General features: G+C 42.4%; 1 protein-coding gene across 1 annotated transcript in view; it reads left to right on the plus strand.

Annotated features, from left to right (window-relative positions):
• Positions 1 to 9,850: 9,850 nt before the first annotated feature.
• The window catches only part of b3gat2 (beta-1,3-glucuronyltransferase 2 (glucuronosyltransferase S)), a 70,507-nt gene continuing 54,068 nt past the window's right edge, over positions 9,851 to 26,289 (plus strand). Inside the window, exon 1 of the mRNA XM_037687778.1 lies at positions 9,851 to 10,403. Coding sequence (XP_037543706.1) covers positions 9,873 to 10,403 — 531 coding nt within the window. The 5' untranslated portion in view covers positions 9,851 to 9,872. The remainder of the gene's footprint in view (positions 10,404 to 26,289) is intronic.

The following is a 26,289-nucleotide window of genomic DNA, read 5'->3' on the forward strand; positions in this document are numbered from 1 at the left end:
TTTGAAAGGCTGGTTCAGCAGTCATGACTTCGCTTTGCAAAAATCCTGTTTGGCAGAAAACAGGGACTGCTGTGTTGAACACTGTGGTCAGAGACTAACAGGGGAACAGCCTGTAAGAGGAAAGAGGAGGTGTTTAGACTCATGACGTCTGGTGATGATCAGCTCATCCATGTTTCTCTTTTATCTGTGCTCTCTGTTCTACCTCTGTGTGTTTTGGGTCAAATTCAGCAGCATCTCTGGCAGGTTACACACTTACTGTGTTAAAACACACGCAGGACTCAGTCGAACATAGTCACCAACAGATTTCAGATGCATTATGTCATTCAGCAGAAATCTTTCATTTATTTTCTAACTTTATTTAGAAAGTCGTAACTAAATATCTCATCAGTATTACTTTTACGTTTGTTTTTTTCTTCTTCTTTCAGCTGCTCCCTTGGTCATGGGTCCACACAGCGAGCGGACTTGGACAGAGTTTTAGCAAGGCAAATGAGGGTGGAGGCAGGTGGGGATGTTTTCCCATCTACATTTTAATGTAACTGTCAGTAGGATTCAGACCGGCGGCCTCCCAGTCACAGGCTCACCTTCTCGAACCTCTGCGCCACCACTCCGCTCATATATAAAACAATGTATTATAGTATTTTAAAAATTATTTTAACCATGAAATGACAGCTTTTAGGGATACAACATTGTTCCAAGTTTTTATTTCAGCTCTGGAGAGAACTTGTTCCTCACCCTGTTTGTGTGGGATCAAATTGTCTTGAACCTCTGTCCAGGCAATGACGGCTGCCCAATAAATAAAATAGTTTACTTATGTTGACTTTCAATTCACTTTAAAGGTCGCCAGAGACGAATTCACTCATATCTCAGAGAGCAGTTTGATTCTCCTTCAGAAGTATCAATATGTGATTCATCAGCTTCATCAGCTTTCAGAAGTCCTCCTCAGTGGTGACATCATTTCATCAGCCTCAGTGGTCTCCATGGAGACAGTAGGTTGGTTCCCCGAGTTGTTGGTGTCAGGATGCATTGTGAAGTGATTAGCAGATGGACACCAGCAGGATCCTGCAGACGCAGTATGGTCAGATGACCAGCAGGTGGCAGAGGAGACACAGAAGACACAGGCAGAGGACCTCCGTCTGAGGTCAACTACTGTACATCCAACTGCAGGAAACTGTGATGTAAATACCAAAAAGACTGTCTTCATGCTGTCCAACCATCACATCCTCATCCGTTGCAGCACACTTGTACTCTTCTTCATCACACTCATCCAAGCTCTATGTTATTAGACATAGAAACCATTTTGAAACTCTTATTATGAAGCTTGCAGCACAAAAGGAAATGACTTCCTGCCATCACAGGCAGAGCTGGGACTTCCCAGCTTATATCAATTAAAAAAAATAAACAAACACAAACAAGCATAAAACCAAACATTTATCAAATCTGGAAGGAAACATGTCTTTGTTCTGTGGTACATTTAGATTTAAATTAAAGTGGTAAACGATGTATTACATGGTAATACTTGGCACGGAGCAGGTGACAACCCCTTCATGTTGAGTGTACAGAAGTGGCACTGATGTTGATGGAAACTCTCCTCTGGTGTGTTAATGGGATCATTCAAGGTTAGTCAAACAGCCGTTGGTTTGGCTGCAGGGCACTCCGCAGAGATGTTCCTGTCCCGTTGCACAACATGCTGACAGATCAATGTCGCTGCAGAGAGTAACACAGAGGAGCATCGGTCTCCATTTTCAGAGCACAGAGCCTGCGGAGATCAGAGTTAGGGCTAGTTCAGTGGATGTAGGTTTGAAGTGAGATAAATCATGGAAAGAAGACATGCTGTCCGTTTTATCCTCATCCAAAGTTTACATGTGTTCAGCTTGAAGGCACCTGACAGACACAGCTGTTGGTGGAAAGTGGAAACACTCTGAGGGCTCATTTTCTGTTGTGTGCCACACACACATAACAGAGAATCTAATTACTGTAGAAGTATCAGAAAGGAAAAAATCATGCTAGTATCCAAAGAAGAGAGTGAGATGAACTGAGAAGAGGACATTTGAGCCAAAGAAGAAGAAGAAAAAAATCATTAGTCCATGTCATGTCCACTAGTTGCGATAGAAGGATACTACTAGAAAGTTCCTGCAGAGACTTTAATGGGGGTTGCCATGCTGCGGCCATTTAAAACGTTTGATTTGACAGTACTGTTTGTTGGAGAGCTCTTTCAGCTACCATCATACCAAATTTCAACTCAATATGGCAAAAAAAATTCTACGAGTTATAGTCATTTTTTCTTTTAAGCTTTGGTAGCCATCTTGGATTATTGATTTGGATTCAGTATGAGATGGGGAACATGCTCAGCTATAACCACACCAAATTTCAGCTCTGTGTGTGTAAAAATAATGGAGTTAAAGAGATTTAAATTTAGCAGATGAAATGGTCACATTCTGGCTTCTGAAGCGCCTCATGGAAAATCCTTAACTCCTACAGCCCAACCAGAAATACTGATGGAAGACGACAGAGATGGCTACATTTTGAAATATAATATGTATGTGTATCTTCAAAGACAATAATGATAATGTGTTATGTGTTTTTTGCAGATGATGTGGTCCTGTTGGCTTCATCAGATCGTGATCTACAGCTTTCGCTGGAGCGGTTTGCAGCCGAGTGCGACGCGGCCGGGATGAAGATCAGTTCCTCCAAATCCGAGGCCATGGTCTTGAGCTGGAAAAGGGTAGAGTGCCCTCTCCGGGACAGGGAGGAGGTCCTACCCAGATGCCCGAGCCACCTCAACTGGCTCCTCTCGACGTGGAGAAGCAGCGGCTCTACTCTGAGTCCCTCCCGGATAATCGAGCTTCTCACCCTATCTCTAAGGGAGAGCCCAGACACCCTGCAGAGAAAACTCATTTTGGCCGCTTGTATCAGAGATCTCATTCTTTTGGTCACAACCCAAAACTCATGACCATAGATGAGGTTAGGATGCCTCCTGGACGCCTCCCTGGTGAGGTGTTCCAGACACGTTCCACCGGGAGGAGACCCAGAGGAAGACCCAGGACACGCTTGAGGGACTATGTTTCTCGGCTGGCCTGGGAACGCCTCGGGATTCCCCCGGAGGAGCTGGACCAAGTGGCTGGAGAGAGGGAAGTCTGGGCCTCCCTACTTGGGCTGCTACCCCCGACACCGGATAAGCGGAAGAAAATGGATGGATGGATGGATGGATGGATGGATGGATGGATGGATGGATGGGTGTTATGTGTTGTCATCATTGTATGTTCCCATACAATGGCGAAATGGGCTCTCTGCATGTGACCCATCCACTAATGCTGCTGATTTATTTCACGATGCTGTTCATTCATACTCACCTGCTCATACACTCATGTTCGAACATGACTCATAGTCCGTAAAATACGGTAATCAGACTCTAATTCAAGTAGGATCTGATGTAATCTGAAAACTGGGTAATGGTTCACATTTACAAAGGAATATTTAAAATCATATTAAAAGCTGCTAGTCAACTCTTGTAACAACATCTGTAATCACTTTGTTGTATAAAATGTTTCCCAGTTTATGAACTATAAATCCTGCCAGAGTGAATGGTTTGAAACCAACAAAGTCCATGCTCAATAATCCAGGTATACAAAGTACAATCCAACAATTTTCAGTCAGGTCATGTGGACGGTTTCATTTTTTTGTGCTGAAACGTTTCACCTTCCATCCCGAAGGCTTCATCAGTCAATGGTTATTCTGGTTGATGTGTTCTGATCCAAAGTTTTCTGCTCTCAAACATTTGTTGCTTTGGTGTTTCTGACGACAGGAATATGACGGGATTTGAAACCCGTTTGTTGGTTTTGAACCTTGTTGGTGAGAACATGTTTGTGTTGTCTGTTCCTTAATTTGACGTATTTTTCATGTTTTTGGGTCGTTCTCCTGCTCCACACACTTCAACTCAACATTTGGACAATCCTCCACTAGATGGCTCTAAAAGATCTGCTGCCACACCAGAACCATTCATGGGCTGCAGGTTTATATTTCCCCATTATTGTTTGAGTGCCTACAGATGGGACTCGTGGGGGTGTTTTCAGTCAGTAAATGAAAGGATAAATGTATTATGAGGGTGTCGCTCAGAACCACTTTCCTCTCAGCACCATAAAGTACAAGTTTAGTCAAACACATTTCTCATGACATGAATATGTGGATCCATATTTAAAGGAATATCAGAAAACTGTAACATGGTATTAAATATATTTGGTTCATATCCGTTCAGATGCACTGGCCTTCTTGGGCCTCGTCTTCTAGCTTGAGATATTTACGGTGTGTCAGCAGCCTACAGAGGAACAGGATCTAAACTGGCCCATCACACATCTAACAGAGAATAAAAGTTATTTATTTTTGTTATGATGCCTGTAAATGTCCAGCGGTGCCCCTGGACAACGTCTCCTTCAGCAGACGGCACTGACGGAGTGTCAGCAGCTGCAGAGAAGCTGCACACACACTCATCTCTAGGCTACTGCTGTTGACAAATGTGTTCTTTCAGAGTGAATGTGTACGGCCCCTCAGAGTTTAATTGTATTTTGAATTGTCATATAATTACATCTGCAGCTGAGGTTTATGCAGGTTGAAGCGCTGCAGTTAGGTGGTGGTAGTGGTGGTGGTGGTGGGGTTTCTGCAGCAGCTCTGACTCCAGACACTGCAGGAGGTTTCTGCAGCAGGAAACACAAACTCCGCTTCCTCCTTCGTTTTTCTTCTTCTGGTTTGTTCTTTATTTTATGTGTGTGGGGTTTTTTTCTGTTTCCCTGCTGGTGGTGCGTTCACTGTCTCCCTTCATTTACATCTGTCTCTTTCTCAGCAGTGATGTACTCTGATGGCTGAACTGAAAATCTGCTACATCATGGTACAAACACACACATGTACACACACACACATGTACACACACACACACACACACACACACACACACACACACACACACACAATATGTTTATTTACAAAACACTTAAAACCTTCAGTAAGGCTGATCAAAGGTTTATCTTAATCATTCAGATTTTCCCTCTACAGGGCTCTCCACAGTGAGTCATCCTCCTCTATCTCACCGTGTCCTCTGTCCTCACTCCAACTACCTCCATGTCCTCTCTAACTGCATCCATATATCTCCTCTTTGTCTTTTTCCTGGCAGCTGCATTTCTAACATCCTTCTACCAATATAACCACTGTCCCTCCTCTGGACATGTCCAAACCACTGTCCCTCCTCTGGACATGTCCAAACCACTGTCCCTCCTCTGGACATGTCCAAACCACTGTCCCTCCTCTGGACATGTCCAAACCATCTCAGTCTGTCTAGCCTCTTTAACTTTATCTCCCAGTTGTTCAACCTGTGCTGTATCTCTGATGATCTCACTCCTAAGTAGAACCTCAACATCTTCATTTCTGCCACTTCCAGTTCCGTCTCCTGTCTTTTTGTCCATGTCTCTGTCTCCAGACCATACAACATAGCTGGTCCCTCTACTTTCTTGTAAATCTTCATTTAAAAAAAACAAACAAACACAGGACATATGATAAAACACTCAAATCTACAAGTTAAAATAAGTACATATGTACCATGTCAGACGTTTGGACCTGAAGCAGGAAGATCTCCTGCACCTCTGAGCTCACATCTGCTCCCTGAAACCTTAACCGATCTGCTGATCTGCTGATCTCAGAGAACTACTGGACATCTTCAGAGACAGGAGAGGACAGAACTTTTAGAACACTTAAAAATATTAAATAATTTACAAATAAATTGGAAAGTGAACGGGAAGTGAAGAAAGACAGCAACCGGGAGCATCAGCAAGTTTTATGTTTATGTAGATGTTTGCATTTTAACCTTGGAGGAGACATCCAGACTCATTTACTCTTCGTTAGGATCATACGTAATTTCTCATTCTGATTCTGGGTAGGGCTCCTATAAACTATAAGATTAACATAATATACATGAATAATATTAATGCACTGATGGTGCTGGAGACCTGTGACTGTACATTTTTAAACATGTCAGTTTTACCATTTAACTGCCTGCAGGGTCCATTTAGTGTTGGTTTACAGTCAGGGCACAAACTGGAAGGAGACTGGGACAAGATGGAGAAGGTTTCTACAAATGGATTTTTATAACAAGAGCTCTAACCTGAGATGCGACGGGGTTAGAGCACGTTTCTGTGTCGTGACACATTTAAGAAAGCTTTTGGTTGATTTATTCCAAAATCATACTAATTATCTCTTTTCTCTTAGAGAAACCCCTTGAGGTATTTATAATAAAATAATCTGGTGTCACGTCAGAAGTAATTACAATTTAAACCAACATCTCACACAACTGACAGATTATTCCACACGACCAAGTGTGACCAGATGAAACATGAAGTCTCTTCTTCTTTCAGCTTTTCCCTCTTCAGGGACAAGTCATCCTCCTCCATCTCACTCTGTCCTCTGCATCCTGGTTTGTTGAAGCCTCATACGTTGTTAAGGTCTTTGCTCACTTCACGTTAGTCCACTAAGAGATTTATTATGATATGGGCCTAAAACATTAAATGTGAGACTGACTCAACTTCCACGAGTTCGTTTGAGTTTGCAGTTTCAGGGCACTGAAATATGAACCACATTAGAACAAGCTGCTGCTGATCACACGCAAAATGAAGACAAGATCAGCAGCTGCTGCTGGAAAACAGAGCTGAGTCCATCCAACAGGTCATCCATTGAATCCCCACACACGTGCATGTTTGAATCTGTGACACGTCATCAGGACATTCAGAGCATTGACGAGGAACTCAATGGGAATGTGGAAGACGACTCTGGAGGCCAGTTCAAAGACAACTGAACAAGCTAGCATCAAGAGCAGCACCAAGGTGATGCTCTGTCGCTCTGCATGGATCTGAAGCCCCTCGAGACAGATCAGACGTTGGTTCCACAGTCAGTTTCCTCCTCTACTTGCAGCTGCACGACAGAAATGAGCGAGACATCGCCTCACTGATCCACCACAACTTACAGCATGGACACTGGAATGTTGTTCAAACTGGATAAATGTGGTCTACCAGTCTCCAACAGGACAAACCTGGAACATCTCTGTCTGTCGGTCCCAACAGCTGGTACTGTGCAGGACCCTCTAGCTCCCGAGAGCTTCGAGTGAACTGCACGTGTAGAAAAGCAGAACGAGCCTACATTCAGGTCCAGTTCTAAACACTAGATAGGTTCATTCAAATGCCATACGCTGATGAAGTCTTCCGGATGGAAACATTTCTCCCCTTAAAGAAACTGGTCCAGATGACATGATTGAACCTTTTTTTGTTCATCTAAATGGTTCATGGGAGGACAGAGCGCACTTCTCGTGTACACCTGTGCATAAATCAAAGTTATCTGAAGATACATAATAGTTTGACCTCAGAACAAAACGTTTATTTTATTTATGTAGCTTTAAAACATGGCAGTTAATTCCATCATTCTTCAGTCAGGTCATCTGGACAGTTTCTTTTTTTATCTGTGCTGAAACGTTTCGCATTCGATCCAGAAGGCTTCACCAGTCAAGGAAACACAACAAAACTGATTCTTCCTCCAACAGCTTACTCCAAAGTGGAACAAACCAGTTCTGCTTTGTTGGCAGGACAAGCTGCGTGGACTTTGTTGTTTTCAACCAGTTTGACATGACTGTCAACAAGGAAGAGGGCCGGCAATGGAGGAGGGGCGTACCAAAGAGACCATCTTATCACAAGCAGAACTGGTTTGTTCCATTTTGGAGTAAGCTGTTGGAGGAAGAATCAGTTTTGTTGTGTGTTTCCTTGACTGATGAAGTCTTCTGGATTGAAGGTGAAACGTTTCAGCACAAAAAAGAAACTGTCCAGATGACCTGACTGAAAAATGTTGGATTTTATACCTGGATTATTATCATGGACTTTGTTGATGGCAGTTAATTGTTTTGACACATGATACCACTGATGTCATGTAATGGTCTGACCCACTGACTCGACCCATGGACCTCTGATCCAGTCTGAGACTCAGATCACACCTGGTTTTTCTCAGGAGAACTTTAAATCCATTTGAGTGGTTTCATCATGTTCAGTCCACTGCTGGCTGCAGAGTGTTCACAGCTCGTGGGAGTCTCAGCTTCTATCACTTCAAATTCCACCTCTGTATTTGCAGACACGGCTGACTTCTACTCATTTTGCACTTGCTAAGGTTGATTAGCTGCGGCAGCCATCTTGGATTTGCAACCACTAAGAGGTATTTTGTTAAATTTGTAGTTCTGTAGTTAATGTCGGGCACATGTGGCTCAGTTGGTGGAACTGTTGCCTCTCGGAGAGAAGGTTATCGGTTCAAATCCCGGCCGGGAGCCTTTCTGGGAGGAGTTTGCATGTTCTCTCTGTGCATGCGTGGGTTTTCTCCGGGTACTCCAGTTTCCTCCCACAGACCAAAAACATGCATGTTAGGCTGACTGGTAACTCTAAATTGTCTCCAGGTGTGAGTGAGAGACTGAATGGTTGTTTGTCTCTATGTGTCCCTGTGATGGACTGGAGATCTGTCCAGGGTGTCCCCCACCTCTCACACTGTGATTACTGGACATGGACGCCAGTGACCCAAAAAGGAAGAACAGGTAAAAAAGATGGATGGATGGAGTTAATGTCATGTGATGAGGTCAGAGCTCGATGGTTTTGCGACAACAAACTCACATATTTTCTGCTAAAAAGATGTGAGTTTTATTTGATGCTAAATGATGAGTCATCATTCCTGAACATGGAGGGGCGGCAATAAAATAAGGTTTTTAGCATACATCTGTCAAACCACCTATGGCTGCATCACGTGACATCACAACACTACGAATTTACAAAATGTCTTAATTTCTAATAAATGTTATGAGTTTGTTGACTGGTTTGTGAAATATTTTGCTAACAGACAAGCAAACAAACTCACACCCGAGATGTTTGTCCATCTTTCTGTTCGGCGTTCAGCGATGCTCAAGTTTAAAGTCTGAGCTGATTTTAATGAAGCCTCTGAGTTTGAGCACCGGGGGGTTGACCCCAGTTCGTTTTAAAGACTTTTGGAGACCGATTTATGAATAAAGTTTGTTTCAATGTGTCCAGTTTTGTCTCGTTACACACAACTGGTGTCTTCTTCCTCTGAGTCGCTCACTGTGGGAGTCCTGAAGACAGAAGCAGTCCAAAGTTTTTGCTGCATTTTGTTTTTTTTTTATTTTGTCGTAGTTATACATTTAATATTGTCAAAGCATCAAAGAGCAGGACTGTTCGAGCTTCACCCTGTCATAAATGAAATGAACGAACACATGAACTCTGATGGATCAAACACTTTTTATCTTTGTTCCTGAGCAGCAGCAGCTCTTCTTCATGGGTTGTTTTATCAGCTGACTCTATTCTCTGAAGACTCTGCCCCCCCCCCCCCCCCCCCCATCACCACCCTCCTCCTCTGGTCCCTCCTTCCCGCTCTCCATCACCACTTCCTCCTCTGGTCCCTCCCTCCCCCTCTCCATCACTCCCCCCCCCCCCTCCTCCTCCTCCTCCCCTCCTTCCTGACTCTCCTCCTCAGTCGGAGCAGCGCTCCGTCCTCTCTGTGATGCTCCTCAGCTCTGTTCCGTTCGTGCTCGGGGGGTGGGGGGTCCGACCGACACGTCCTGCTTTCTGCCGCTGGAAACCGCGCACGGAGCGGCGGGTGAGCACGGGAATGTAGCGGGAGGAGAGAGATCCGGAGGAGGTGCAGGCAGGAGTTCCATCAGACAGAGGAGGGGGGAGCAGTGGATGCTGATGAGAGTTGGACTTGGGTCCAGTTCTCTGTTTTCTCCTGTGTTTTCGACACCAGGCGGTGGATGTAAAGGTTCTGGAGTCCGGCTCTGATGGGTCGGCTCTAACTTCATCATGAAGTCCGTGTTCTTCAGCCGGTTCTTCATCCTGCTGCCCTGGGTGCTCATCGTCATCATCATGATTGACATCGACAGCAAAAGAACCGTCCGAGCTCCGGCAGCCTGGACCGGCCGGGCTCCGCGGACCCCCCGGACCAGTTCCTCAGGGGGGTCAGCCCAACAGAACCAGTCGGCGCTGCCTGTGATCTACGCCATCACTCCGACCTACACCCGGCCGGTGCAGAAGGCCGAGCTGACCCGGCTGGCCCACGCGTTCCGCCAGGTGTCCCGGCTCCACTGGATCATCGTGGAGGACTCTGTGGCGCGCACGGAGCTGGTTGCGCGCTTTCTGGCGAGCTGCGGGGTTCCGTACTCGCACCTGCACGTGCTCACCCCCCGCAGGTTCAAACGGAGCGGGATGCCGCGCGCCACCGAGCAGCGGAACGCGGCTCTCGCGTGGCTCCGACAGCACCGCAGCACGCGGGACTCAGGTGTGGTGTTCTTCGCTGATGACGACAACACGTACAGCCTGGAACTCTTCCATGAGGTGACGTCACTTACCTGGGGTTAATGAAGCCACGTGGGCAGGGAGTGGCCAGAGAAGGTTTACCATAATTATCAGACACAGTATAATAAACCTGCTGGTTTAGGTAAATAAAATATAACATCAGCTGTCCTCCCTACGCTGACATCAAGTTTATTTACACATATCTGGTTTATCTATTTATACACTGTAGCTAACTATAAACCTTATTCTAAAATACTTTATACTCTGAAATGAGTAATAACATCTACATAATATCTGTAACTGGTTTGAGTTTGTGCATGTGCAGATTGCACTGAGGCTATCTTTACCATGTTTAGTCTTTCAACATGTAGTATAACTTTCTACATTTTTGTAGTGGTGTGCTTAAAGTAAACTAGTTAGTACAATGTAATCGTTAATTTATTTTAATTTTTAAGCATATTGAACATTTCCAAATTTCTCTGATGCTTATATTTGAATAAATGCACAATAAATTTTGTACAATGGTTGGCTTTGTATTAAAGCATGTTATAGGATTTATAAAACAGTGTCAAAGCAAAACATGTTCATGTATTAAGTAGTAAGTATTAATTATACATTAACTCACTGGATAAGTGAATATAATAAACAAGCACATACGGATAGATTGTTACAGAAGCATTTAACTGCTGCTGAACGTATCAATGACACGTACCCAATGATATGTCATGTATCATTGGGCACTTTTTAGTGGGTATACTGAAATTCTTAAGCTTTTCTAGTGGGTGTACTGTGTATTGCGGCATATCCATAGACTGCTTTAGACACAAACACATAATGTAGAAGCTGAAGCTGAACTGGTCCAAGCGCCCCCTGTAGGCAGGTTGCAGTATAAGTTTTAAGTTCATGCAAACAAACAAGACAAAAAAGCTATTCAGATACTTTTCCTTATGATTTCCATTAGTTAACAGAGTTCTTACCTTGCTGTTGCATTTTTAATAAACCTTCTGCTATTTGCAGTGATTAGTTACAGATACAAGTAAATGTGTGCCCTTTTGGTAAAGAAAGGAACCCCATGCTCATATATTACCTTGAAACTGACAAATGTAATAATTAGGGGAAACTAGGTTAACTCTAACTATTAAGAGTTTACTTTATATTTACTTCATTGCTTTTGTATTTCCGTTCACCAGAATATGTTTAAAATACACACTACACTAATGAAACTGGCTTTGACCAAAAATAATGATACCTCTAAAAAAGCCTGAAAATAATTGGACTGTAGGGACATGCAAAACTAATGTGTGTCCTGTAGTCAGCATCACAAGTGTCTTCATTCTTGTAATCACTCAGTCTAAGAGATAAGGGTAGTCACTGTGCTGTTTGGTATCATGGTGTGTATAACACTGAAAAAGCTGAGGACAAATTTGTCTTTAGACGCTTAGAATTATGTTATGTTGTTTATTTGTCGTGTGAAGGTTAACACAAGGTCAACAGTGTAACAAAATGTTCAGGATGAGAAGAACTTCTTTGACTGGATAAAAACAAACAAACAAGAAATACTAAATCATGCAATAAGGGTACAAAATAAAGTGCCTAAAAGTGAAAAAATATATATTTACAAGGTCCAAAAGAAATATAGTAAATAACAATGGTAGAATAGAACAGTGCAAGTAGGATGAATTCATATAAATAAGTATTTCACAGGTATGCACGTGATATACAAAATATATTGTACGTAACTAATATAAACTACACAGGTTGTGTGACAGGTTATTGCACAGGTAGTGAATAACACTGAGATGTATTATGGTAAGGTAGTGACATACATGATACAGCCCCATAGTACAGCAGCAACAAACATATTAGGTCACAGATGTGGTTTGGTGCAATGTTATTGTCAGTTGTTCAGTATTATTGTCAGTTGTTCAGTATTATTGTCAGTAATTCAGTTATATGACAGCTTGTGGATAATGACTGTCTTTGAGTCTTTCTGTGTCCGATGGCAGACTCCTGTATTGTCTGCCTAAGTCAGAGTCAGAGATTCTTTATTGTCATTCGCACCTCATGTGGTACATGTGGTGGAGCGAAATTATGTACACAGGGTCCCAGTTACATCCAACAATAAAATGTATAATAAAAACAGTGATAACATCTAAGGTATGAACTAAGAAAAACATCAACTAAATATACACTAAGCACTCATAACATAAAACATTGAACATCAGCACAAACATGAACATGAGTCTGTGTGAGCGGATGTGCACGCATGAACACATCAACATTGAAACAGATCAGCAGCAACATGATGTGATTTTTCACAGTGATTATTCTAGTTAGAGATTCATGAGTCTAACAGCCACAGGGTAGAAGCTGTTCCTCAGTCTAGTGGTTCTACACTTAATGCTTCTCAACCTCCTGCCTGAGGGGAGCAGGGCAAAAAGTGTGTGTGCTGGGTGGGTGGGGTCCTTCATGATGCAGGTAGCCCTCTTCCTGCATCTGGAGGTGTAGATGTCTGTGATGGTGGGGAGGCTGACTCCGACAGACTTCTGTGCAGCCTTCACCACTCTCTGCAAAGCTTTTCTTTCTGCAGCTGTGCAGCCTCCATGCCCCACGTTGATGCTGGAGCACAGGATGCTCTCCACTGCACACCTGTAGAAAGAGGTGAGGACTGAGCTTCCCAGACCAGCACATCTCAGCCACCTGAGGAAGTAGAGTCTCTGATGAGCTTTCTTGATCAGGCTGGTGGTGTTGTTGCTCCAGCTGAGGTTGTCATTCATGTGTACACCCAAGTACTTGTAGCTGGAGACCACTTCCACCGCAGATCCTCTTATGTTCAGGGGGGTGTAGATGTTTTTGTTCCTTCTGAAGTCCACAATCATCTCCTTTGTCTTCTTCACATTGGTGTGAAGGTTATTCTCTTTGCACCAGCTCTCCAGGTGTTCCACCTCTTGCCTGTAGCTGGACTCATCATTGTTTGTGATGCATCCCACCACCGCTGTATCATTTGAAAACTTTACAATGTGACAGCCTGGATGGGTAGCTGCATAATCATATGTGAGCAGAGTAAACAGGAGGGTGCTCAACACACATCCCTGAGGAGAGCCAGTGCTGAGGGTTATGTTGGAGGAGGAGAAGTTGTGGATCCTCACTAACTGTGGTCTGTTTGTTAAGAAGTCTAGTACCCAGTTGCAAATTGAGGGGCTTAGTCCTAGTGTGGATAGTTTGTCCATCAGGGTTTGGGGGATCATGGTGTTGAAGGCAGATGTGAAGTCCACAAAGAGCATACGGACGTAAGAGTTTTTCTGCTCCTGGTGGTTGAGCGCAGTGTGGACCACAGAGGAGATGGCGTCCTCTGTTGATCGGTTCTCACGGTATGCGTACTGATGAGGGTCCTCGTTGATGTTGATGGTTGTTTTGATGTCAGAGTCAGAGTCAGAGTCAGAGTTTCTTTATTGTCATTCGCACCTCATGTGGTACATGTGGTGGAGCGAAATTATGTACACAGGGTCCCAGTTACATCCAACAATAAAATGTATAAGAAAAACAGTAATAACATCTAAGATATGAACTAAGAAAAACATCAACTAAATATACACTAAGCACTCATAACATAAAACATTGAACATCACCACAAACATGAACATGAGTCTGTGAGCAGATGTGCACGCATGAACACATCAACATTGAAACAGATCAGCAGCAACATGAAACAGATCAGCAGCAACATGATATGGTTTTTCACAGTGATTATTCTAGTTAGAGATTCATGAGTCTAACAGCCTCAGGGTAGAAGCTGTTCCTCAGTCTAGTGGTTCTACACTTAATGCTCCTTAACCTCCTTCCTGAGGGGAGTGGGGCAAAAAGTGTGTGTGCTGGGTGGGTGGGGTCCTTCATGATGCAGGTGGCCCTCTTCCTGCATCTGGAGGTGTAGATGTCTGTGATGGTGGGGAAACTGACTCCAACAGATTTCTGTGCAGCCTTCACCACTCTCTGCAAAGCTTTTCTTTCTGCAGCTGTGCAGCCTCCATGCCACACATTGATGCTCGAGCACAGGATGCTCTCCACTGCACACCTGTAGAAGGAGGTGAGGACTGAGCTTCCCAGACCAGCTCGCCTCAGCCGTCTGAGGAAGTAGAGTCTCTGATGAGCTTTCTTGATCAGGCTGGTGGTGTTGTTGCTCCAGCTGAGGTTGTCATTCATGTGTACACCCAAGTACTTGTAGCTGGAGACCACTTCCACCGCAGATCCTCTTATGTTCAGGGGGGTGTAGGTGTTTTTGTTCCTTCTGAAGTCCACAATCATCTCCTTTGTCTTCTTCACATTGATGTGAAGGTTATTCTCTCTGCACCAGCTCTCCAGGTGTTCCACCTCCTGCCTGTAGCTGGACTCATCATTGTTTGTGATGCATCCCACCACCGCTGTATCATCTGCAAACTTTACAATGTGACAGCCTGGATGGGTAGCTGCACAATCATATGTGAGCAGAGTAAACAGGAGGGGGCTCAACACACATCCCTGAGGAGAGCCAGTGCTGAGGGTTATGGTGGAGGAGGAGAGGTTGTGGATCCTCACTAACTGTGGTCTGTTTGTTAAAAAGTCTAGTACCCAGTTGCAGATGGAGGGGCTTAGTCCTAGTGTGGATAGTTTGTCCATCAGGGTTTGGGGGATCATGGTGTTGAAGGCGGATGTGAAGTCCACAAAGAGCATACGGACGTAAGAGTTTTTCTGCTCCAGGTGGTTGAGTGCAGTGTGGACCACAGAGGAGATTGCATCCTCTGTTGATCGGTTCTCACGGTATGCGTACTGATGAGGGTCCTCGTTGATGTTGATGGTTGTTTTGATGTGAGTCATGACCCATTTTTCGAAGCATTTAGCAACTATCGGGGTGAGGGCCACTGGCCGATAGTCATTCAGACCAGTCACTGTAGAGCTTTTTGGGACTGGGATGATGGTGGCAGTCTTCAGGCAGGTGGGAACTGTCTCCAGGGTAAGTGAGGTGTTAAAGATGTCTGCCAGCACCTCACAGAGCTGATCAGCACATTCCTTCAACACTTTTCCGGGGATGTTGTCTGGGCCAGTTGCTTTGTGCGGATTAATCCTCCTGAAAGTACTCCTTACTTCGGCTGAGGTCACGCTGAGATGCTCTTCATCCGGTGGTGAGGTGAGTCTGGTGCTGGGTGGTCTGTTCGGGTCTTCAAAGCGTGCATAAAACTTGTTGATGGCATCAGGCAGAGATGGGTCTTTGGGGCATTGTTTGCTCCTTCCTTTATAATCTGTTATGCACTTAATGCCCCTCCACATGCTCCGAGGGTCTTGTGAGATGAATTGACCCTCGATCCTCTGTGCATATGTGGCCTTGGCCTTCTTAATACCAGCAACCAGCTCTTTTCTTGTCCTACTCAGCTCCTCTGAGTTTCCAGACCTGAAGGCAGTGTTCATGGCTTCCAGCAGGGTGCGCACCTCTGCATTCAGCCAAGGTTTTCTGTTTGGGTAGCGTTTAACATTTCTGATAGTGGAGACGGTTTCAGTATATGTACTAATGTAACCCAGAACTGAGGATGTGTATTGGTCAAGATCAAGCGATCCTCCATTTTCAGCAGCTTCTCTGAAAACCTGCCAGTCTGTTCGGTCAAAACAATCTCTCAGTATGGGGCCACTGTCCTGGATCCAACATTTAACTAAGGGTAGTAGACAGAAGAGTCCTTTTACTGGGTAGGTGTGGTTCTTAATGATGCTGTGTGCTTTACACAAACATCAGCTGTGGTACATGTCCTGGATGGTAAATGGTAAATGGACTGTACTTATATAGCACCTTTCTATCTGATCAAGATACTCAAAGTGCATTACACTACAATCTGTGTCCTCATTTACCCATTCATACGGCACTCTTCTATATCTATACAAAGAATAATCAGAGCTTTAATACATTCATTCACCGATGGGACACACGTCGGAGGCAATGAGGGGTTCAGTGTCTTGCCCAGGGACACTTGGGCATGTGACTGCTCGTGGAATCGATCCACCAACTCTTGCATTGGAGGATGACTGCTCTAACCACTCAGTCTCAGCTTCCCCATGGTGTCGAGACTGCTACAGTGAAGGAAAACTACTGAGCAGCATGTTAAAGTTTAGGTCCACAGAACTGTAGACTACCTCCCTGGATGTGGCCGTAAGAGATAAACATATGACAGTTTGAAGAGATGAATAATACAAATGGTAATCAATGAGCCCAACAACTTTCAGAGATTAGAGGTAAACTCCAAGGTCAAGGTACATCGGTCTCAGAATGCACCATTGGTCACTGTTTGTGCCAAACAGAAGATGACCATGGAGGACACCAGATCATAAAAACAAGAGTCTGGAATTTGACAAAATGCATATAGACCCGGCACAAAGCCTCTGGGAGAAGGTCCTTTAAAGAGATGAGATAAAACTGGAGCTTTTAGGCAGAAAGTCCCATCAACTTTATGCTCACAGACCCAAAAATGAACCATACTGAAAAAAACACTGTACTCACAGTATAACATGGAGGAGTATCCGTGATGTTCTGGGTGTGCTTTGGTGTCTGATGCAGGATGGCTTGAATCTGTGCAGGGTATAATAAAATATCCAGGCTATTCCAGCATTCTGGAGAGAAATGTGCTGCCCAATGTCAGATCTGGTCTCAGTCACAGGCCATAAGTCCTCATTAACAGGATAATGACCGAAAACACACCTTAAGACATCCAAGAATGACTAAGAACAAAACACTGGACTTTTCTGAAGTGGCTTTTTGAACTCTGGTCTAAATTCTCTTGTGCATCTGTGGAATGAGCTGAAACATGCAGTCTGAAGAAGGCAGCTGTGGGATTCCAGTGTTTTCTCCTTCTGGAGCTTCCTGAGTGGAGGGTGGCACCAGTAAACAACAGCCGTGGCCAATTCCAGTAACGAGCTCCAGGTGTATAAAGGACTGTTGAAGAGTTCTCTCCTCCTTTGGAACATTGGAAACCAATCAGTATTTGTGACAGCCCTTTAGTGATTTCTGATGTTTAAGATGAAGACTGTAGTGAACTAGGCCTGATGTCAAAACCTTGACCTTAGGCACCTTATGGGACATAAACTGTCATTTCATTGATTTGAATCCAGAAATACAGGTTGACCCATCCTGAGACTTTCTTTCTTGAATTAATCAAGTGAAAGAAGACTATTTTCGATTATCATTACTATTTTACAAATGTTTGATAATCAAATTGTGTTAGTTCAAACAATGTTTACATGTTGAAGTGAACTACTCATTTTTAAATCAACTGTGAAACAGTAATAATGATTTTTAATCCTCATTCAAAGAAGAAATCAGGTTAATGATGCATTGTCTGATTTTCTGTCTTCAATGAGCAAGTGTGTAAGTTGGTCAAAGTTCAAGTTTCGGTCAACTGCAAGTTTACTGAAAAAGAAATGTCATGTTTAACTTTTACAGCAAGATACTAGAGAATTGACTCCACAAAGTCTGAAGTTCTTCATAATATCTTTTGTCTGTTCTTAAACAATCGTAATCTTTTTCCTTGACTTTTCATAACACCTTACATCACAAAACACACCTCTGTTTTGGTCCATCGACCAATCAGAAACTCCCAAATGAACCGGAAATAGAGCTCTTTAAATGTTGGCACTTCCTAGTTCAACCCGGTTGAGGAGTCAGAAGTTGGAGTCGAGTGGGAGTAGATGGAGAGTTCTGCAAGAGGTTCCACCTCCAGTTGGAGTTGGCGTAGATGAAGAAGTTCTGAAGGAGCTTGAGCAGTTCTGCAGTTCTGAAACTCGGCAGTTCCAGAGTTCATGAAGGCTGGAATTCAGGATGCTGATGAAAGAAAATCAAACTGAACGAGAGAAGATCTGGGAATTATGAAATTTCTGTTCTGGATGATCTCACGACTCCCGAGGTTTAGCTGTTCTTACGGAGACGCTGAAAGAGTTGAAAGGAGAGCTCTACACCAACGCTGAAACTATCATCTGCAAAGGTAAAAGAGTCGATCTCAACCAAGCGTACCGTTGGGCCAAGCTGGAAAAGAAGGAGCGTGTTGGTTCTGGTTAGGACAGACAAATTCCCTCACACATCTCTCTCAACTTAAACTTCATTTCCCATCTTTAAAATTCTTCTATCTGCTAAAAATCATTACAGATATTTTTAGGAATGTCTGAAGCAAAGTTTTTCAATCACCGCCGTGTGGTTAATATCTGCTGTTCTGCTGGAAGTGAGAAAACAATCGCCGCATTGTTTACTTCCTGTAAAACTGATTAATAAGCTGTCGTTATTTTCAATTTTTGCCAATTAATGTAAATGTGTGATGTGTTAAATTTGATTCTGTTAATAAATGACCCACTGTCGTTGGTGAGTCAAAGATAATTAACGTCTCACGTCCACATTTTATTAAATTCAGATGCACGTTATTATACAGTCCAGAAAAATGAAAGAATCCGTTTTATCTATGAATATATGACAGCATATGTTCATACTACAAGACTTACCAGGTTTCTCTGTGTTCTACTAGTCTTGTTCCTGATAAGACTACCCTGGACTTACCTGTTTTCCTCTGTGCCTTCAAGATATAAAAAAGACCCTAGAATTCCTGGTGTCACTCCCCTTCAGCCTGTGTTTGTCTTGCCAACCTACCTTCAACCTGCCTGCCAATGATGGGCAAATTAAGCTTTTCTGAAGCTTGTTTCAAAAAAAGGGTTTGTTCCTTAAAACTTTGCAACACGGGCAGCACGGTGGCGCAACTGGTAGAGCTGCTGCCTCTCAGCGAGAAGTTCCTTGGTTCAAACCCCGGTCCAGGGGCCTTTCTGGGTGGAGTTTGCATGTTCTCTCCGTGCATGCGTGGGTTTTCTCCGGGTGCTCCGGTTTCCTCCCACAGACCAAAAACATGCATGTTAGGCTGATTGGTAACTCTAAATTGTCCCTAGGTGTGAGTGAGAGAGTGAATGGTTGTTTGTCTCGTTTGTCTCTATGTGGCCCTGTGATGGACTTGCGACCTGTCCAGGGTGTACCCCGCCCCTCGCACAGTGACTGCTGGACATGGGCACCAGCAACCCCCGTGACCCAAAATGGAATAAACGGGTAAAGACAATGGATGGATGGATGGAACTTTGCAACACGGTCCTCTTTGACGACATCTGGTGGTCAAAAGTATAAAGCTCAGTTTGAAACCACAGCATGACATGAGGCGTTTCTTCCTTGTTGTCCAGCCGACTGAGCTGACAACTGCTGGTTATGTCTGATATCAGGCATGTTGTCAGTCTTTGAACATTTAATTTCTGTGGGTGAAAGAGTAAGTTTATGCTTATTTGATGAATAAATAACTTAAGGAATAAACTTGTTTAAAACGTGGCATGGCATGAAACCCCTTTGCTCATGGCTTCTTGACATTTGAAAATAGACTTGTATAAATCTTATCTACCTCACAACCCAATACCAGTTTAGAATGATGCAGGTTTCCTCCCTGCATGACTCTATGTAACGAACCAGTTTATGTTTACTGTGAGATCTGATTGTAACTTACATAAAGTTATTATTTTTATTTTTTTTATTTCTTGGGGTTAATGTGCTATGAACTGTTAAACTAAACACATAAAACACATCAGGCTGGCTGGCTCCATATCTCACTGTATGCCGCTCGCTGGTTTGTTATAGTTTCTGCAAATTGTGCCATAAAACCCACCACAAATCTGTCCAGTGATTTACTTCCTTTGAATCAAGTACCAAAACCGTGATGTAACTTCGATACTTTCAAAGCTTCGGACGTCATTGATCATGTGACTTTTGCCAAACTAATCAAACTCCAACACAGAGCTTCAGAAACAGTGTTGATGTTTTTTATACATGCCCTGGAGCTTCAGTTTCAGATGGGCCATCACCACTGCCTGCCTTCAGTCTACTATACCTGTTCACCTACAGTACCTGCCTCATCACCACACTTTCTGATGCCATACTTACCTGGAATCCTTCGTCCTCCTCTCTGCGCCACCAGACCAACAAGGAATCAGAAAGAGAAATTAGAATTTCTACAAGTCTACCAACAATACCCTCTGGAAACCATACTTACCCATCTCTGTCCTTTACAGATCATCCCAGTGTTAACCATCATTGCAAGTAATCACTAACCTTTTTACCAAGTTGAGTCTGTTTCTCTTAGTTCCTCTGCTCTGGGTGTTTGTCTGCAGTTATGATGGCAGCCTCCAAACTTGAGACAGCTGGAGCAGTTTGTTCATGACAAGTGGGATAGAATACCTGTGGACAGGTGCAGAAGTCTTAGAGTTACAAAAATCGTATGATTACAGTGATTGCCTCAGAATGTTGTAATAAAGTCAAGGGTTCCATCCTTTTTGTCAAGGATAGCTTTACTAATTTATTGTTTATGTTCTTTTAAACCAACATCCAAAAGCAATAACTGATTTTTATTCTTTTAGCTTTTGACATTTGTGATAATTTTCTATCTTTAAAGAAAAGGTACAACTTTGTCCATGTCTGTAGATGAACACAGTGTTAAATGTCCCTGTTGTGATGTGGTTTGGAGCATTCAGAGCAGATTTCATGAGGAAGGCATCTAACTGTGCGTCAGCTGCAACACAATAATCCTTTCATGAACACAAACAGCCTTACAGAATGACTCTGATTGTTCCTGATTACTGCCTTTCAGGGACAGCTGCCTCCAGATCTCAAACAGCTTCAATCATTTTTCATGCATTTCAACTGAAAACAGTTGTTTTCTTTGTTCTAATTTTTATTTACATTAGTTTACATGAGAACAGTAACCTGAAATGACAAAATAACAAAAGATCTGGTGCAATTCTTTTTCTTTATATTTACATTGCTCTCCCTCAGTTTCACCCCCATTATATTATGGACAGCAACAGACAACATTTTTTCTGTGCTTACATTAGAATTAGAAAAAGATTATAGAGAGTGCTGTTTGTGCTACTTTCTCTTTCCAACATGTAGGAGCCACCTTATCCTCAGTCCAATCAAACATTCATGTATTTGTGTATTTTGGATGAAACTGTTTTCATGCTCAAAAGTCAAGCGTCGGTGTGATGTCTATCAGTGAAACAAAAAAATTACAGATCCAGTTAGTGACCTGGCATAGAAACTACAGCAGGTTCAACGTGCACACCATTACCATGTAAACATGTAACTTTTACACAATCATGTCAGAAAAAACTTGAACATTTCCAGAGGTTGTTCACGTGTAAACATGCCTAAAACATGGTCTGATAGGTGGAAGCTTTGCATCATAAGACACAAACTGTCTTAAATTCAATATAATTTTAGTAAATGTCTGTAAAGAAATTTCACACACCTGGACAGGTCTCCAGTCCATCACAGGGACACATAGAGACAAATGGGACATACAACCAGGGCTTAATTTGAGCCGGATCCTGTCAAAACAGGATCCGAGAACGCTTTCATTTTGACAGGGTGCGTTCTGGTAACAGTTTGCTTGGCTCCAGTAACTCTCATGCTTATTAATAATAAAGGTATGAACAAATTTGATTGCCTTAAATTAATAAAACTTATATTGGACATGTAAACTGAATATAATTACATGAACAGTAATTTTAAACACAACAGCCACTTACAAGTTTTTTAATATCACATAAAAGCAGCCCCTTCAAGTAAGCATTTCTGCTTCTACCCTTAAAATAAATTTCTGCCCCCAAAAGTACAGTCATGGGCAATTTGTCAAAATGACAGTGATCAAAATGTTGAAAAGACAGTCCAATTTTCTTTCATTAAAAAAACAAACAAAAAAAAACAACAGTATTCTGATTGTACAATGAAACAACCGAGAACTGAAGCACATGAAGGCAGTGGCAATGGAGATAGTACTGGAGCAGGTGTGAGTGGTGTGAGTGAGTGCCAGTTTAACCAGGCTGTCGTATCTGGGCAGGAGCCCACAGCCAGCCACCATGAACAGCCTGAGGAGGAGCTTGGGGGTTCATGTGTGGAGGAGGACAACAACGAGAAGGACAGTGAATTCAGCGGAGAAGAGTCGAGCTCGGAACCATCAAGTGAGGGATGTCCAACAATCTGGACAGCTGCCTAGTTCAAGGCCAAGCGGACCAACTATCCACAAAAAATCAGGCTTGGGTAGATGTGTGTGTGTGTGTGTGTGGGGGGGGGGGGGGGGTGTAGAGATGCTTGAGAGAAGCGGAGCATGTTCTATTCACACAGGGAGAGAGGTGTTGGTCAGGTTACTTCTTGTTGCTCTCTAAAATAATGATTGATTACAAATATAGGTAAATGTAGATGTTTAACAATCTGTTAAAATACAGTACTTTATTCAAAATTGGGGGAGGACCCACAGACACCCCCCACCACACCCCCATGCTATTTGCGTTCCTGCATTGTTTGGTTTACAAATTAAGCACTGCAAACAACCATTCACTCTCTCTCTCTCACCTAGGAACAATTTAGAGTTACCAACATGCTTGTTTTTGGTCTGTGGGAGGAAACTGGTGTACCCAGAGAAAGGAATAGATATTAGTTTCTGAAAAACTTGAAAGGTCTACTTTTGCATAGTTCTTATCACTCATTGTCTTTTATGCAAGCGTGTTAAACTAAAATCATCTTATGACAACTATTTTGGCCAAACGTTGTAAATGATTTGCACAATGTCATGATGTATTGTGAGTTCTTGAAAGACCTGTTTGTTCTCACAGAATGTGTTGAAAATAACTCTCAGCTTTGACCACACCACATTTTAGCTCAGTGTCTGTAAAACTGATGGAGTTCCAGACACCTTTGTGTTTGCTAATGTCAGTCTGCTGCAGTGGCCATTTTAAATAAGGTTAATGCCAAAAGTCAATCAGTTGTAGAGGTACATGTAACCATAAAGTTTCATTAAAACATGTCCAGTGAGTCGTGAGATATTTTGCTTACAGACAGACAAACAGTGTCTGTAATCTGTGGGATACATAAGAGGAGATGTTTATGTCATATTATTAGTGAATTGTTAAACAGCCAGCTCTGTTTCTATAAAACCACCATGATGCTTTAATGATAATTTACACCAGTCCAAACACACTAGATTTAATTCTTGCACGTTCTTTTAGAATCAAGTGTCTCTGTTGTCCTGATACAGCCCTTGGTTCAGTTAAACTCAGAGCTTTATGTAATACTCAGCAAAGTTAAATCTGTGCTTTGATTTGTTGATAACTCAGCATCTCCTCTCTGTCCTCCCGATTTCATTACCCCTCTCCTCTGTGCAGGTAATGGCCTGTCATACACAGATAATAAGCTGTCGCATGGGGCTAATAACCCACAATAACTATACTGATGGGACCGACTGTGCTTACACTGGCTGCCAACTTCAAATTATAACCTATTTAATAATTTTAGAAAGAAAAGTGGCGGAGGGAACATTTAAAATTTGCCATGACCCTTGGTAATTTACTGAGTCACTGTAACGGCTTGTTAAGGTTTTCCTTTAAAAGAGCTTCTGGTGACTCACTCGATTGTGTTTGTGTGTATGTGGACAAAAACACAATAAGGATACAATCATACAGTCAGGGGTTTAAGATGACATGAAGATTGATGTTGATCCAAACAGAATTGTTGCGATGGATGATCAATCAAGGAAGAAATGACATTTTATTCACAATAAATCTCTTGAAATTAGACCCAAATCAAAGGCATTTTAGAGCAGCTGGACTCTGTTCATAGGTTGGACACACTTTGGATATTGCAAACTTTAAAATCCTTGTTGGTGCTTATGTACAGTTAAAACCAGATGTTTACATACACTGTATGGCAACGACCCATAGCGTAACTCATATCCTTCCACAAGCTTCTTACAATAGTTTGCAAGAGTTTTTTATTCCATTCCTCCTGACAGAACTTGTCAAACTGAACCAGGTTTGTAGGCCACCTTGCTCAAACACACGTTTTCAACTCTGCACACAAAATTTATTTAGGATTAAGATCAGAGCTTTGTGGCATCTACTCCAAAGCATAGACGTTGTTTAGACGATTAACTGTCTCAGAAATTATTGCGATAAACGATAATATTGTTTGAAATTTGACAATAATTAGTAATTATTGTCAAATACAAGAAGAAATGTTGGTTAATTTGTTTTGTGTGTAGTACCTTTTTTGACCACTGGATGGCAGTATAAGACTATTTGAACTGAAGGATGGATAGTGAGGGAGCGAGCAGCGTGTCCCTTTAAGAAAAATGGGAGGGAGGCCCCTTGACGTGACATGGGCTGTCTCTCTTCCCTTTTTTTTTATCGGTTCTCAAAATGGCGGACGCTCAGTGTGGTTTGAGCTCTTTAGCATAGCATTTTTCACACAAAGCTTTTAATAAAAAAAATCAGTAAACAAGTTCTCAGCTTCTTTTTGCAGAGAAAAACAACTTTTTACACGAAGGCACAGGTTTCAACCGTGAATTTTGGAGCTTCGACAAGTCTGAGGTTTTTTTTCCTGAGGTCAACCTGTTAGCTTAGCTTCTCAGCTTAGCTGCATTTAACGATCCAAAAACATGGTTTTGGATCGTTAAAATTGATTTTAAAGAGAAAAGAGAAAGGGAGGGGTCCGTGAGAAACACCGGAGTTGAACCTTTTGTCATCCAGGTTCTTCAGTAGAAAAAGAGAGACACAAACAAATGATAAAGCCGATAAATGGAAATGAGGTTGATAATTTTCATTTATCATGCAATTAACTGATTTATTGTTTATCGCACCAGGCCTACATGTATTAATTAGGCTGAGGAGTGGGGAAAGTTACAGAGTACCACAGTGATAGCATGGTGTTCTCCTTGTTTTCCAGTAAAAACCAATCCTCAACCTATAACAACGTGTTTACTCACTGAAAATTTTGTTTAAAACTTTGGCATTAGCTATTGATGTCAACCCTGTTGGTACCATTATAAAAATATCTTCTAAATCACAGGAAATATTTTAATAAACCTTATGACAGCAATCATTTGTTAGACCTCTACAAATGATTTACATCTGGAGTCAATCCGATTCAACATAGTTGCCACAACTAATCAAGCTTTAAAAAAAAAAAGAAAATCAGTTGTAATTTTTGTCATTTTTACTCAATTTGAGCTAAACCCAGTGTGGTAGTAGCTAAGAGTCATCTTCAATCACACAATTTGAGCTCTTACAGATTTTCAAGACTTTTGTTGAAAACTTTGGCATGCAAGGAAACCAGCCATGTATTCATGCGAGTGAATTGAATGAATCTGGGTTAGTGCTTAAACTCAAACTTAGCAAAGTGAGATTCAACAAATCAAATTACAATTTTGTGTAATCTACTCACTTTTAAAGATGTGAGTTAGGATTAGTTGGTTAGATGTTCTGTATTGATCATCATGTGTTTAAGTTATATGATGTGACTGTAAATGGGTTTTATTTTAATGAATTATTTGTTCAGTCTTCATCATTAAGCTGACCTCAAGTCTTTTTTCCCCCAAGTTTCTTGGCCCTTTCTCATTTAGACTCCATCCTGAAACAAATCAATCAGGAAAAAGAAGCTGTTTCAGTTGTTTTAATTCTCTGAGAAGCTGACGAGGGGAACGGTTTATAGCTGACGACAGTCAGTTGTCCAGAGAAGACTTCTGTCACAGCTTTCCAGAATAATTGAACTCCTGCAGCTCTGAGAGCAGCACAGTCACAGACACTGCTGAAGTGGGATTCAGGGACATTCACACTGAGACTGATCTTTATTCATCTGTTTTAATGGGCTCTGAGAGCATTTCAGAGGTGGAAATGGATTTAGAACATTGATTCAGTTTAAAATCATGTTAGACTCTAAAAATGAGTGTTTACCTTGAATCAGTCTTTAAAAAATAGATCTAAATTTACTTTCTGCTTTAATTTGCATATTTTGCTTTTGGTCATCTGCCCTGTTCCAATACTCACCAGGCGTAGAAAGTGTTCAATCAGA

Source organism: Nematolebias whitei, chromosome 1 (genome assembly GCF_014905685.2).
Source record: "Nematolebias whitei isolate Nwh7 chromosome 1, NemWhi1, whole genome shotgun sequence".
In the NCBI taxonomy this organism is placed as follows: Eukaryota; Metazoa; Chordata; class Actinopteri; order Cyprinodontiformes; family Rivulidae; genus Nematolebias; species Nematolebias whitei.